At 43.5% G+C, this 16,085-nt stretch overlaps 1 protein-coding gene across 1 annotated transcript in view; it reads right to left on the minus strand.

The window, feature by feature from the left end:
- LOC124803111 (protein sly1 homolog) overlaps nucleotides 1-16,085 on the minus strand; it is a 245,983-nt gene that overhangs the window by 202,582 nt on the left and 27,316 nt on the right. The window contains 1 exon segment of the mRNA XM_047264268.1: nucleotides 6,870-7,011. Within this exon segment, the coding sequence (XP_047120224.1) occupies nucleotides 6,870-7,011 (142 nt within the window).

Genomic DNA, 16,085 nt, shown 5'->3' on the forward strand with positions numbered 1-16,085 from the left:
CATTTGTTGGCCGAGGTAATCCCCGCAACAGCCGATAGGTAGCGTTCAGTGTAAACAAGAAAAATGGCGATGGTCGAAAGTCACACACATGTGCAGTGCAGCTTCAAGGAGATAGAACCTTTTCATCGTGACGTAGCAAATAAGAGGTGAGTATTCATTTCACACAAAACAATTAATGATGTTTGCTGGATGTGATTGACATGCAAATACAAGAAAGTTCTGCATAATATGTAGTATTTGTGCAATTTTGTTTTAGGAAAACATGAGTTCTTCACGTCGTCTTTGCGTGAACCATCCAGATGAGTTCTGCTACATTTGTGGTGAATACGTTCTTCAAAAGAACAGGAAGAATATCACTCCTTTTGTGAAGGAAGCGTATCTGGCATATTTCGGAATTAAACTTGGAGATCAAGACAAGGCGTGGGCACCCCATAAAGTTTGTAAATGCTGTGTGGAGTGCTTACGGCAGTGGACAAAACGAAAAAGGAAAAGCTTAAACTTCGGAGTGCCTATGGTATGGCGAGAGCAGAAGAACCATACAGATGATTGCTATTTTTGCATTGTTAATGTGAAAGGTTTTAATAGGTTCAAAAAACGAAAGTGGGAATATCCCGATTTGGAGTCAGCAAGAAGACCGGTGGTGCACAGCAACGATGTTCCTGTACCAACCTTCACAACATTACCCACGCTAACACCATCAGATGAGTAGTGGTTCGGAATACGAAGGACGTGAGACACAACCCCAGCAGTTCGACCAGAAGGAGCTCAGTGACTTGATACGAGAACTCAATCTTTCAAAGCAAGCATCAGAACTCTTAGCATCCAGGCGTAAGGAAAAGAACTGTCTTAAAATAACAGCTTACCGGACGAGAGAAGAAAACCTTCTTCCATACTTCAACCAAGAAGAGGTTATAGTGTATTGCAGCAATATACCTGGACTTTTACTTGAATTGGGGCTGCCGGAATATAGACCAGAGGACTGGCGTCTCTTCATAGACAGTTCCACTAGAAGTTTAAAATGTGTTCTCCTACACAATGGCAATCATTACACATCTATTCCAATTGCCCACTCAACAAAACTTTGTGAAGCATAGATGGTTCTGCAGAAAATTTAGTATATGCAGCACCAGTGGTTGATTTGTGTTGATTTGAAAATGGTGAACTTCTTGCTTGGACAACAAAGTGGATACACAAAGCACCCATGTTTTATCTGCATGTGGGATAGTAGGGCAAAGCACGAACATTGGAAGCAGAAAACATGGCCTCCAAGGGAACATATGGCTGTTGGTGAAACAAACATCATTAAGGAACCTCTGGTTAGTAGGGACAAGATTGTTCTTCCACCATTACATATTAATTTAGGACTAATGAAGCAATTCACCAAAGCTTTAGACAGAAATGGTAATTGCTTCACATACATCTGCAATACGTTCCCTGGACTCAGTAGTGAAAAACTTAAGGCAGGAATATTTGATGGTCCTCACATTCGCAGGCTCATCAACGATACCAATTTTACAAGTGTCATGACTGTCACTGAAGCATCGGCCTGGAAAGAGTTTTGTCGCTGTTGTAAAATGTTTTTTGGGCAATCATAAAGCTCCCAATTACGAGGAACTGGTCAAAAACATGCTCACTAACTTTCAAACCTTAGGAGCTAACATGAGCATAAAATTGCACTTCCTTCACAGCCACTTGGATCGATTTCCTCGTAATCTAGGTGATTTCAGTGAGGAACAAGGAGAGCAGTTCCATCAAGATATGAAAGGAATAGAGGAAAGATATAAAGGAAGATGGGACAGGCATATGATGGCAGATTATTGCTGGAATCTGCAACGTGACTGTTCTGAAGAGACCTATAAAAGGAAAGCGTGCAGGAAGCGGTTCGTCATGGACGGAAAATGATATACTTATAGAGAAACTTTTTAATTATGTTTTATATGTGGACAAATGCCTATCAGGTTTTCATAGAAGCTATTTATAAAGATTATTTTCTTTTTTCATTGTAGTTTGTAGCGCTCGAGTTCAGTATTAGCAATTTTTTCTAATTTTTTGAATAAATCATGCATTATCTCAAAAACTAGAGCCAAACTGCATAAATGGTTGCTATATTCGTCCTCAGCACCACTAACCCATCCTAAAGCCACTCAAATATCCTTGGCAAGAAAATGAGTGTTGACCAGTGTAAGCGTTGAAGCGTTTGATTGTGCACCCAGTCTGGTCCAGGAGCCATGTTGAGGCAGAAATCAAGGGCGCAGGCAAATTCTCATTTGCTAAACGGGACATTACAAGACTCCAGGTAGAGGGAAACCATTCCAGACAGTATTTGAGAAGAAGAAGTGGCGTGGACAGAGGGCTGACAGTGAGGCCTGAGCGAAATGTCAAGCAAAATGCTCAGCGGTAGAGTCTGGACTGGTGAGAATAATACAATTCGGGGGATTTCTCACGACAGTTCTAGGAGGACAGCAGCCAATAATGTGCTGCCTGATATTTTCCCATACCTGCAAAGATGGAGTATGTAGCCCTATGGCAATGCATATTGTTACCAACAAATCCGTACCTCCTGCTTCAGAAGATAATGGGCCTCGGCACAAGGTTGTTTAAAGGCCAGGAGTTGGTCGAGAGATGGATGCCATTTATAGCTTTGGAAGGCACAATGGCAGCCTTTAATAGCCACAGCAATTTTGGAGGTCCACCAAAGGACAGTCTCACATCAGGGAGAACCTCAAGAAGAAGGAATCGGTGAAGCAGCTGCCATATGGAGGTGTCGATCAAACTCTGTACGGATTCTTCAAAGACATTGTGTTGTGGAGTGGTTGGGATGGCAACCAAGGAAGACATTCCAGTACGCATTAGTTAAGGCCCATCTGGGAGGTGTCCAGCTGAGTGATGCTGGAGAAAAGATAAGATGATTAGAAAATGGTCACTGTCGCACACACCGTCATTAACTCCCCACTGAACAGGAGGGGGGGGGGGGGCAGGGGAGGGGGGAATCCAGGGCTACAAACAGAAAGATCAATGGCTGAGAAAGTGCCACGTGCCACACTAAAGTGTGTTGAGCTCCCATGTTGAGGAGGCAGAGATCAAGCCCTGCCAGAAGGTCTTCAACAATCCCACCTGGGTCAGTGGTCGCAGAGCCATCCCACAGAGGTTTATGGGCATTAAAATCCCCAAGGAGAAGGGAGAGGGGGAGGGAGCAGTCGAAGAAGAGCAAGAAGAGCAGGAAGTGTAGGTGGTCAGTCTGAGGGGAGACAGACAGCATATCGTTACCACAGAATCTAAATGGATCTGAATGGCCATCGCTTCTAGCACGGTATAAAGATGAACCCAAGAACTACCAATGTCCGTGTGGACAAACATAACAAACACCACCAGAGGCAAGCACAGGGCTGACATGCAACACAACATAAGCTGCAGAGTAGAGTAGTACAAGAGGCTGGATGGATGTCAAACAGACCAGAATTGGTCATTGTGCCGAATTGGTGTCCGTCACTGGTAAGGGCAGAGTGACAACCATGAATGTAAGATTGGACTCTGATTGAGAGGCGGGGGGGGGGGGGGGGGGGGGGGGGCGACACCCTGATATGTTGGTGTGGTCTCGTCATGAGACACATGCATCTTCGTCTTCGTCTTCTTCTCCTTCTCCTTCTCCTCCTCCTCCTCCTCCTTTGGAGGGTGAGAGATGTGGTCAGGAAGATAGCAAGTTGCAGCAATATAAGGATCTGAAAGAGAATGAGCAGCCACAAGACCCACAGAGTGTGGATCCAGCATCTGACTTGAAGTAATGGGCATTTCATCCTGGAGACATGGGGGGGGGGGGGGGGGGGGCTTTGCTAGAGGGAGCCCCATATACAGTGGGTACCAGGGAAGACGGTTTTTCTCTGTTCGAGGAGAAGGAATGGTTCCGTGAGAAGCAAAGGTAGACATTTAAGATATTGACAGTCAAATTTCTGTCGGGTCTCAGAGTAGAAAGAGACGGTATAGAGTTTTAAATTCCTGAATCTTTCTTTCCTCTTTAAGCAATCCAATGAGTGAGAAGAATGTAGAACAGAACATTTCCTGCACTTGGACAGAAGGGTACAAGGACTCCCACATGGAGATGTTGGCCACTGTCGCCACAAATAGGATTCACCTCAATTACAAAGACATGTGACTACATCAGAGTCAGTGGAAACTGTGCATGGGAGGTGGGGTATAGTGCTTCACGTCACAACAGTAAACAATAACTTTGACTTTTTCTGGAAGGGTATCCCCCACAAAAGCCAGGATGAAAGTGCTGGTATCAACACGATTGTCCTTAGGACCTCTCTGGACTCAGTGACGAAATGAATGCTGTGCCATGTGTGCCATGCCAGATTAGTCCCGAGTTTCTTGTCAGATCGAAGGAGGAAGTCCCTTTGAAAAATAATGTCCTGGGTCACATTTAAGGACTGGTGAGGAATAATGCTTATTGGGATGTTCCCTAAGCAATCGCAAGCACAAACGGAAGCCGACTGGCTGGCAGAAGAGGTTTTAATCAGTAGGGAACCAGATTGCCTCTTCTAAGTGAGTCAACCTCATCAGACTTATCTTCAATATGTTCTACAGAAAAGAGAAGTTTGGTAGCAGCAAAAGTTTGGAACAAACCAAGTAACGGGGAAAGATTTTCGCCCCAAGCCAGTAGACCCGGCCCTCCTCGCAGGTGTTGGCTGGGGAGGGAAAAGCCAAAGAAGTAAAAGTAGGAGCAGAGAGAGAACCATTCCTGTCTGAAGATATGGCTGTGGAAGAGCCATCAGAAGTAAGGAGCTCAGCATGCTGCATGTGCAGTGTCTGCTCTGATACCACCCACTCTGATTAGGGGCTCACCGTGTGGGTGCCATCCAGCCGCAGCAAGGACCACCTGGCAGGGCAGTCATTACAGGAGTTCTGATGCCCTAAAAAGAAGTGCAACCACTTCTAGGAATACACAAGGTGGTGACAGTTCAGGAACCAGAAGCATTTTCTGTGCATTATCAGGGGGTTCAGCTAGGCGGGTACACGACAGCCTCACCACATGGGCTGGCTACACGTGCTGGTGACCTAGCAGGGGAGGGGCAGGGATATGATGGGGAAGGGAGGATGAGGGGGATGAACCCGTGCCTGAGATGTTAAGAGAGGGAGTCCCCCACACCAAATGGCTCACACTATAGAAAAAAAAAGAGAATCGAAACATGAGACAAGACCTAAAAGGACTAGCGGAACTGAGGGAATAATTGGGCCTTCGTAAAGTGAAACACTGGAGGAGAACGGGGGGGGGGGGGGGGGAGGGGGAACAGGAGAGGGATTAGCTAGGATGTGAAGGAGGAGAAATGGGGGAAAGGAATGGAGTCCAAGACAGATTAAAGGCTGCAATAGCTTGATAGCTTGGAGCCCCATGCACACAACATACATACCCATAAAAGAGCTGTGGGCCCTGAAGGAGGAAGGGGGGGGGGGGGCGGGGGAGGTTAAGCCTGTAAAAAATCAGACTCAGACTAAAAAAAAACCTTTAAAAAACTCAACCGGGGGGGGGGGGGGGAGACAGGAGAGGGATTAGCTAGGATGTGAAGGAGGAGAAATGGGGAAAGGAATGGAGTCCAAGAGAGATGAAAGGCTGCAATAGCTTGGAGCACCATGCACACAACATACATACCCACAAAAGAGCTGTGGGCCCTGGAGGAGGAAGGGGGGGGGGGGGGAGGTTAAGCCTGAAAAGAAATTAGACTAAAAAAAAACTTTAAAAATCTCAACAGCACGGATAAAACCACACACTTCAAGATCAGAGCTTGCAAACCAAATATGAGGCTGTGGTCAAAGGAGACCAAAGGTATTAAAGAACTTTTTAAGTACAGAAAGTATGACAATGGGTGCTTTGCAACAAAAATTACATGTGGAGGATTGTCCAGAAGTGGTAATAGTGATCAAATTTGAAGGTTCTTTTCCCTTTTTCCAAATTAACATGAGATTAACAATATTAAGAAAAGGGTAAATTGCTACGCACAGTAAAGATGACCTGTTGGCTGCAGACAGGTGCAATAAAAAGACAGTTAAACATTATAGCTTTCAGCCAAAGCCTTCTTCAGCAAAGAACACACACTCATATTCGCACAACTCAGGACACCTCATGCACTAATGACTGCTACCATCAGCAGCTCCGACCAAAATTCCGGCATTCCAGTTGGAGCTGTTGGTGGTAGCGGTCAGGTGTGCAGGTGGTGTGCTTGCTTCTTTTATTTGTGTTTGTGTGTGTGTGTGTGTGTGTGTGTGTGTTTTTTTTTTTTTTCTTTGCTGGAGAAGCCTTTGGCTGGAAGCTATAATGTGTAACAGCCTTTTGATTGCACCTGTCTGCAATCCAATGGGTCATTTTAACAGAGAGTAGTAATCTGTCTTTTTCTTAATATTGTTGATTTTCCAATCTGGTTGGTTGGTTGGTTTGGGGGAAGAGACCAAACAGCGAGGTCATCGGTCTCATCAGATTTGGGAAGGATGGAGAAGGAAGTCGGCCGTGCCCTTTCAAAGGAACCATCCCGGCATTTGCCTGGAGTGATTTAGGGAAATCACGGAAAACCTAAATCAGGATGGCCGGACGCGGGATTGAACCGTCGTCCTCCCGAATGCGAGTCCAGTGTGCTAGCCACTGCGCCACCTCGCTCGGTTTCCAATCTGGAGTTGCCATTGTTTAACAAGAGATGAGTTTGACAGAGTGGTCCCCTATTGATGTCCTTCACAATGAAATTTGAAGCAATGAAATGTGTCAAAACAGTACTTCTATACTATGGCTTTCGTTCCACACAAATAGAAATGTTTAAAATTACATAACGAGACTTAACACTGTATCACACATATTCTCAGGATTTCAGAGAGAAAAGTTTTACCTGAAATGACCAGTTTGCGTAGCATCCATAATGAATAAACTGTTTCTAGTGTCTCTTAAATTCTCTCTAAGTTTCTTGTCTAGCTTCTCAGCAACCATCTCTGCTGCATTTCCACGAGGACTGCGAATAATTGGAACAGCTCCTACAAAATTTCAATGAAAATGAATTGTAAACAATGCTTTCTTCATATCCTGTTCTAAGTGTAGAAGCTATCATCTGCAACTCTTTCTGCATCTCTTACACTGCCAGTTTGATACTAATGAAGTCTCTCGTGATACAGATTGTTAAGGATGGAAATCACTAGTGAAGCGAGAGGATCAGAATTTTGCTCTCATTATGTACCAATTTACATTACTGGTTCAATTTACAGGATACTTATCAAATACAAGCAACATATGCCGTAATATGATACTTTACAAGTTTTCAAACATATAATTAGGAAACACAATTTGTAATCTTAAAAATCTAAATCAATCTTTAATGCAAAGAAGACAGCACAAGCTGCCTGCCTTACTCAAAATGACCTTCCTTCACATGTCATGATTAATATAACTCCTCTGTGTGTGGTTTACTGAAAATGGTGCAGACATGCTTGATGGTTACTTCCGTACATTTTTCCTAAATAATTTGAAAACTACAACTGCTCATGATAATGTAGCCAGTACAAAATTTAAATACACGAAATTTCCTACAAAAAGTTCCTGTTCACATTTTTCTGTAGGACTAACAGTTTGCACATAGTGAGTGAGCGAATACAAAAAGCTTGTGCGGAGTATTTTAATGCATTTTGGGTTGCATAAATCCCAGGGATAGGGGCAGCTGAATCACCCTTATATTGCTTTGTGAAAATATGGGTTAGTTTCTAAGCTAAAGTTGGCTGTATCAGCAGCATGGTTGGTCACTTACAAAGAATATACACTACCTCTAATGCTGCATACTAAGAGTTTATAAGAGAAGTGCCTTACTCATAATATTAATAGCTGTTGTAACTAACAGATTAGCATATCATGCAGCATACATGGGGGGGAAAGGGAAATGGTTTCATTCTTCTTTACAGGAGTTGAAAACATTGCAAAATGTCTGTAGTGGAATAAGTGGACTGCTCTGCCATTTAATTCCTATTAAATTCTTTTAATTAGACCTTTTCAAACAGTTTATTATAAATTTTTGGTTGATTGGTTTGTTGACTGGGATTTAAGAGACTAAACGGCAAGGTCATCACTCTCTCAATCCCGGGGTAATTCGTGTGGAATCAGTGACACCTGTGAAAGACATGTTCTGAAGATGAAAGTATGGTGGAGCAGCTAGATCAAGGCATTGGAGGCAATATGCTGCAGGAGATGAGAAAGAATTTATGGAGAAGTTTACGGATCTGGCTGGTATGGGTGTCAGAGCAGACAAGAGTTCTCCAGTGTGAGGCGAAGCAACCACTGTATCATTGTAAGAGGTATAGAGTTGTGGCGACGTCATTTATCCACTGCGCCAAAAACAGCGGGTGAAAGCTGCAGCTGATAGATATTTATCTTTGCCGTAGTCGGCTTGGTTACGAGTTGTTTATTCTTGTTAGTTTTTGATCTGTGCTTGGAAAATAAAATGTTTTCTCATCTCATGAAAAAGCTGTTACTTCATAAAATATAAAGGTTCCCATAGTGGTGACCCCGAAAAATCGTAGCAGAAGCATAAAGAAAATATATATACCGACAAGAATAATGAATTCAGAGACAAAAGCATGGGGCAGTGGAATCAAGATTGAAGACTACAGTCTGTTCGACCAAGGATCGCGGTCCACGCCCTTTGATTCGCCACAAAACGGAACGACAGATGTTAACGCAAAAGATGGGAGTACCTACGCGTGACATAGAAATGTTAAGCTTTCTGCATTCTGGCCGACATGCCCCCAGCTTTGGTTTATGCAGGCTGAATGCATATTTCGGCAGCGTGGGGTGTCTAACAACATTGACAAATTTAATATAGTGGTTTCACACCTAAATTTAGAAGTGATAGAGCAAGTAGAAGAAACCTTGTCGCAACAAAATTACTTTGTACTAAAGGAAGCTCTCATACAGCATTATACGTTGTCACCAGATTTGCGACTACAAAAAATTTTCGCATACGAAGATTTGGGCGACAAGACTCCATCAAAAGTACTCAAAGCCTTATGTACATTAGCCGGCCCGGAACTCCTACCTGAAGAGTCTTTAAATCTAATATGGCTTCATAAACTTCCTGCCAACATCCGTGACGTCATTGCAGCAGAAAAAGACTTATCATTGCAAGTCCTAGCAAAAAAGGCAGACACCATCGCAAACACCTTAACCAAAGTTTCTGCGTGTTCCGAATTCAACTACAGCCAGGATAGAGGTCCAAGAACGTGTAGTGTGATGGAATCTGACGTCAGTGAGCCAGGAACATGCAATAATACTTCCCAACAGCAGTGCTCATCGACCGAACCCACCATACAGCAACTGTCAGCACAAGTGGCAAAACTCAATGTGCAAGTAACTTCACACCACCAGCAGCTACGAAGTCGCAGTTGGAAAAGATGAAGAAATGCTATCCAACAGGATTTGACAGATCAATGGTGCTGGTACCACAGACGCTTCGGTAACACTGCCCGTCAATGTATTCAACCCTGCAGCTACCCAAACTTAATAGGCGGGCGTTAAAGGGCGCTAACATTCGTCAACAACAACATAGGCGCACGAGTCATAGCATGACTCAAAGAGGTGAAAACGCCACGGTACCTGCAGTCAACCAATCACACCGATTGTTCGTGTTGGACCTCTCTTCAGGTGAGAAGTTTCTGATTGACACAGTTTCAGAAGTCAGTGTTTATCCAAGAAAGAGAGGTGATATACTCACGACAACAACGCAACATGTGCTGACTGCGGCAAACAATTCCAGAATATCTACCTATGGTGAGAAACAGTTGGCATTACATCTGAATTCCAACTTCCATCCAAAATGGACTTTTGTGGTTGCTGATGTGTCGAGTCCTATAATTGGAGCGGACTTTTTACGGAGCTACCGACTTATGCCTGACCTGGTTAACCTTCGTTTGGTGACAGTTCCCACAGAAGGGATATTGCCTACTGCGTCTTCCGCATCGGTTCAAGTGCAGTGCGATGTGCCCGGGTCTTTCCGCACGAAGATTTCCGGCTCCTCTAACGCGTCATCCGCGTTGGGATATTGTGATACGATTTTGTACCCGCAACTAAGCTGGGCGCACACGTGTGCGTCATGCAAGAAGATACCCGACAGTCGTAACAATTCGTATACTGTAGGCAATATCAGAGCACTGTCGGAGGAATCACTTTTTCGTAAACTGCTTCAAGACTTTCCAGCACTTACCGAACCCATCAACGCAACCAGGAAATGCAGACACAATACTCAACACCACATCAGCATGACACAAGGTCAACCTGTTGCCTTCCGCCCGCGGCGTCTGCCTCCAGAGAAGCTGCTCGCGGCGCGAGCCGAGTTCGACAGACTTCTAAAAACAGGTATTGTAAGTAGGTCTGATAGTTCATGGGCATCTCCAATCCACATGGTCCGTAAAAAAGACAATTCATGGAGAGTATTGTGGAGACTACAGCGCGCTCAATGCCCGCACAATTCCCGACGCCTACCCAGTACCCAATGTGACTGATTTTAACAGTACGATTAGCAATGCCAAAATATTTAGTGTGATTGATTGCGCCAAAGCATTTTCCCAGATTCCCATGGCTCCATCTGACATTAAAAAAACAGCAGTTATCACACCATTCGGTTTGTTTGAGTACAATTTTATGCCATTTGGCCTCAGAAATGCTGCCCAAACATGGCAAAGATTCATGGATGAGGTGCTTCGAGAATTACCATTCGTATTTTGTTACATGGACGACATTTTAGTATCCTCTGGTTCTGTATATCAGCATGTCGAACATCTGCAGCAGCTTTTCCGCCGTCTGACAGAGTATGGCATAATTATTAACAAAACAAAGTGCACGTTTAGAAAACGCGAGGTTAAGTTCCTGGGATATTTGGTTTCTGCAGCAGGCCTATCACCTTTGCCTGAGCGGGTTGAAGCAGTACAACAGATGCCCCTTCCCGTACAAAGGACTTTGCAGATTTTTACGCATGCTCAACTATTACAGACATCACTTACCTAAATTAGCTGCCGCCCAAGAGCCACTCACAACGTTACTTGCAGGTAAAAATACAACAGGAAATCGTAAAATTCCATGGAGTCCAGATGCTGAAGCAGCTTTCCATGGCTTAAAGAAATGTCTTTCTCGAGCAACATTACTGGGACATCCAAGATTGAGCACTCCTTTAGCGCTCATGGTTGATGCGAGCCAAACAGCAGTGGGTGCAGCACTACAGCAAGAAGTTGATGGCAGATGGCAGCCGCTTGCATTTTTCTCTAAAAACCTGACTCGACAACAGCAAAAATGGAGTGCTATTGACCGTGAGTTGCTTGCTATTTACTTAGCCATAAAGCATTTTCGCACGTCTGTCGAAGGGAGGCACTTTGCAATTTTTACCGATCACAAGCCATTAGTAGCTATATTTCAACGAGACACAGAGCTCAATTCACCATGTCAGTGCAGGCAAGTCGAGTACATTGCACAGTTCACAACTGACGTGCGTCACATTTCAGGAAAAGACAACCTGGTCGCAGATTGCTTGTCTATGAATTGTGCCAGTTTAAATTCAATTCGTTGGACCGAGTTAGCGTCTAAACAACGAGAAGATCCTTTCTTGCACCGTCTAATAGAGGAACAGAGAACTGCGCTGCAGCTCAGATGTGTGTCTGTCCCAAATGTTCCAGACGGAATTTGGTGTGACGTAGCAAAAGGAAAGGAGCGACCTTACATACCAGAACAATATCGTCGCGAGATTTATAGTGCACTACATAACCTATCACATCCAGGAGTACGAGCTACAGCCAAGTTAGTTTCCTCCAAAGTAGTGTGGCCTGGAATACAAAAAGATTGTCGTGCATGGGCACGTGCATGCCTAACATGCCAGTGTAATAAAATCAACAGACATGTCTTTGCACCTATTGCTGACTTCCCGACGCCATCTGCAAGATTTTCACATATACATGTAGACATTGTGGGCCCGCTATCATGCTCTTCAGAACAACGCTATTTGCTCACAATCATTGATCGTTTTACCAAGTGGCCAGAAGTAGTTGTAATACAAGACATTTCTGCGGAGTCGGTTGCAAAAGCACTGTTGCATTCATGGTTCTCCAGGTTTGGCGTTCCGCAAAACATAACAACAGATCGCGGAAGGCAGTTTGAAAGTCAACTTTTCAATGAACTTTTACTACTGCAACCACCTACGCACCACAAGCTATCATCCATCTAGTAATGGAATGGTGGAACGACTACACCGTACGCTCAAAGCTGCATTAATGTGTAGTTCCACTTCATGGCCTGAAGCACTACTGCTGGTCCTACTCTGATTGAGAACAGCCGTGAAGGAGGACTTACAATGCTCTTCTGCAGAATTGGTTTATGGCGAGCAATTGAGGGTTCCTGGAGAATTTATCGTTCCAGCATCTACACAGCCGTTCGCCCCTGAGCTATGCACACAATTCACGAGACAACTCAGCGTTAGAATGAGAAACATCAAACCCACTAACCCTGTCAGACATGGAGACTGGAGAGTGTTTGTACATAAAGACCTGCAAGCAATGTCCCACGCGTGTCTTAGGGATGATACGGTGTGCCCGCCGCTTGTTTCGCCTTACTCTGGACCATACAGGGTAATCACAAGAGGAAGCCACAGCTTCAAAATCGATAAGGACGGTAAAGAAGAGACAGTCTCAATTGAGTGGCTTAAACCTGCTTACACCGAAAAGGGTACACTCCTTCCTCGGTCTGCAAAATCACCCTCAAACGTGGAGGCCAAAGAAACAGCAGAGTGTCTCGCCGAGCCCTCGGTTTCAGAAGAGGGCAACGAAGCAGCAAGTGCAGAACAGGAGCAGCCATTGCCTGCACCAGATGTTTTCACGAGAGCTGGTAGAAAAATCAAGTGCAAGTTTCCCCACATACCTGGTGCACCCGGTTTCAAAAGGAGGGGGGCTGATGTGGTGACATCATTTATCCACTGTGCCAAAAACAGCGGGTGAAAGCTGCAGCTGATAGATATTTATCTTTGCCGTAGTCGGCTTGGTTATTAGTTGTTTATTCTTGTTAGTTTTTGATCTGTGCTTGGAAAATAAAATGTTTTCTCATCTCATGAAAAAGCTTTTACTTCATTAAATATAAAGGCTCCCATAGAGTCGAGCAAGTGTGCCTGGACTTACCCCAATCCACTACTAACAGCACCACTTCATCATAACGCACCAGTGCTTAACATACGAAGGATTGCAGAATAATTTTAAAAAAGTGAAATTAAAAAGTAAAATAACTTTTCCAAATTTGTCCGTGTGTGCTCAAGTATATTAAAGTCTCAGAATGACCAAATGCATATGTTAGGAAAAATATACGATCTTAAGAATAAGTGGCACTGAATAATAAAACTAAAAACTGTTCAGAATATGCAAATATATGTCACAATTAAAAGTTACAAGTCATAACTTGATCAAAACAATTTTTTGGTTAAAATTAATGTTTTTACCAAAATTTAAGCTGCTAAATATTAGACTCAGAAAGCTAAAAATTAGTATGTAGCTTTAGTATGTAGCTTTAGTTTCATGTAAAACAATAAGAATGTGACATGAACAAGCTACCTCTATTAGTTTCCAAGGTATGTATTAAAAACCAAATTTGCAACAAAAATGTCCTTATTCATGGTAGATTAAGTATTATTTGTATTTGTTATAGAAAGTTCTAATTAGAGCACTTGATTACACCCATGCAATAATACAGCTGTACCAAGTTTCAAGACTGTATTGTAAATAACAACGATTACAAGGAATCAAAGTGGCAGTTCAGAGGTCCTGTTCTACTGCTGGTTCAGTTCTAAAAATTCTAACTGATGAAGTTTAAATGCAGTCGGGCTAAAACTTTTTCAGTAACTAAAGCAAACTTACCCTATTTATATAAAAATTAAGAAGACTGTAAATTGTTAAACAATAAAGCTGTTAATCAATGTGTGTCCGAGAAAGGGGCCATTTAGATACTGTTCCCTGTGACTGGGGCATTTGATACCAAATGTTCCATTTGGTGGTCAGCTGCACCCATATGTAAAACCAGCCACAGAAGCAATGGAAAGAGACACTTCACACTGAGATATCAATCTATTTACATCAGTCAAATGCCTGTGTCATTGTGTCATGGTTGACGTCAGAGCTGGGACACATGAATGCATTTTCATTAAAAGTAGGAAATGAACTTGTGAGAACTGTACGCCATCCTGGATCACTTAGATTTCATGGAAGTAACTGTTTGTGTGCCACCTGTAATGTTGACAACACTGTGTGGCAAGTAGCAAGATTATTTTCCACTTTTAATGTGAGCAGTTAACTTTTGGTGATCAGAAGCCAAGGCAATAGACTGTTTTTGATAGGAATGATGATATTATTATAGTTATTATTATTATTATTATTATTATTATTATTATTATTATTATTAGGGATATTACTGTATTTTGTATGTGTGAACTTTTACAGAATATATCAATCAGTTAAAACTCAAGACTTTTATTTATAGTCATAATTCCTGATCCCATTGAGTAAATAGCACGTAGGAACATTTTCTTTCAGTGAGCACAAAGAGTAATGTGGACTTGCAGACTGGAAATTATGGTCAGTGTGGTCTCCTTTGCTTTCTGGCTGACTGAAAAAATAGTTTTCAGGTTCCAGTTAACAGCAACGGTAGGTGTAAAGCATGCACAGACAATTTAAGTGTCTTTTCATAACAACACAACAAAGCATCAACCATTTGATTATTATCCACCAACCTACAAGGGCTCATCCACTGGCAAGGAAAGACCCATCAGCCAGCCCCATCAATGGCAAAAACAGATACAGAGCAAAGAATGTTGCCGAGTTGGCAAATCCAGTACAGTAAAAGTGAGAAGATTAAAAATGCAAGGGTCATAAATCAGACTGTCAGCAATAAAAACGAGAGGAGAGAAATAGGGTAAGGCAGTAACTAGGTGCCCTTGGACGTCTGCATGCAGTGGGAATCACCTCACCCACAACAACCTCTGCTCCAGTGCAGTAAAGGCATTACAAAGCACCCACTATTCAACAGTGTTACCTCTCCAACAGAAAATAGTGTGCGGCAGAGAGGAGACAAACTGCACATACAAGCAATTAAAATTAAGTAAAAGAGGGATGAAAGAGTGAGCTGGTCAAGAAGGTAAAGTCTAAAGTCGGGGGCCCCCCAGACCCAGCATGCTGTGGGACACCCCAAACCACAACCACCCTGCTCCTATCCCAAAAACTAAAGACTGCTTACGACCTTATACCTGAAAACAAAAACCCTTTCATGGAGAAAACAGAGAACCAGTTCAGCCATCGATCAATCATCTGTCAATATCTGAGGTAAAGAATTTGGAAGGCCATGCTTAGCATGGAGGACCAGAGAATACTACCAGGATATGGGGCATCTGTAAGGCTCCGCAACTAAAATGTGGGAGTGACTCATTATGTAAAACAAAACTACGAGTTAGCCTGATATGATAAAAGTGGAGGCAACACACGGCAGTGGATTCCTTCCAGGAGGAATGAAAGGAAGAGTGCCATGCAGCAGGTCTCCTTGACAGTGCAAATGAAATAAAATGATAATGTGCCATTGTTGGCCAGGAGGCCCCATCTGGGGAAGTTCAGCTGCTGGGTTGCACGTCTTATTTCACATGAAGCCACATTGGGTGACTTGCACATCGGTGATGATGATGATGATGATGAAAACAAAACACTCAGATGAATAGTTTGGATTTCGGAGCAGTTACTCGACTTCTCACTAGCTGCTGCGACTGGTGCAATTGGCAATGAGGGCACTGGAAACAAGGGATTTCCTTGGGGCACTGCTTCTTAATGTGTGCATACCATCTGATTCATGTGGCATGAAGGCCTTGTGTATGAACTCTTCGTACTCCGGATACTGACATCACAAGGGGTCCTTCTTCAGTCCTACCTAGCTGAGGGGACCTTCCATGTAAGGGCAGACAATGGGTTATTCATAGAGTGGCAGATACGCGCAGGGGTGCTGCAGTGGTTGGTCCTCGGCCCCTTGCTGTACTCCTCCTACACTGCTGATGCACCATGGTGGC

The sequence above is a fragment of the Schistocerca piceifrons genome, chromosome 6 (assembly GCF_021461385.2).
Source record: "Schistocerca piceifrons isolate TAMUIC-IGC-003096 chromosome 6, iqSchPice1.1, whole genome shotgun sequence".
Lineage (NCBI taxonomy): Eukaryota > Metazoa > Arthropoda > Insecta > Orthoptera > Acrididae > Schistocerca > Schistocerca piceifrons.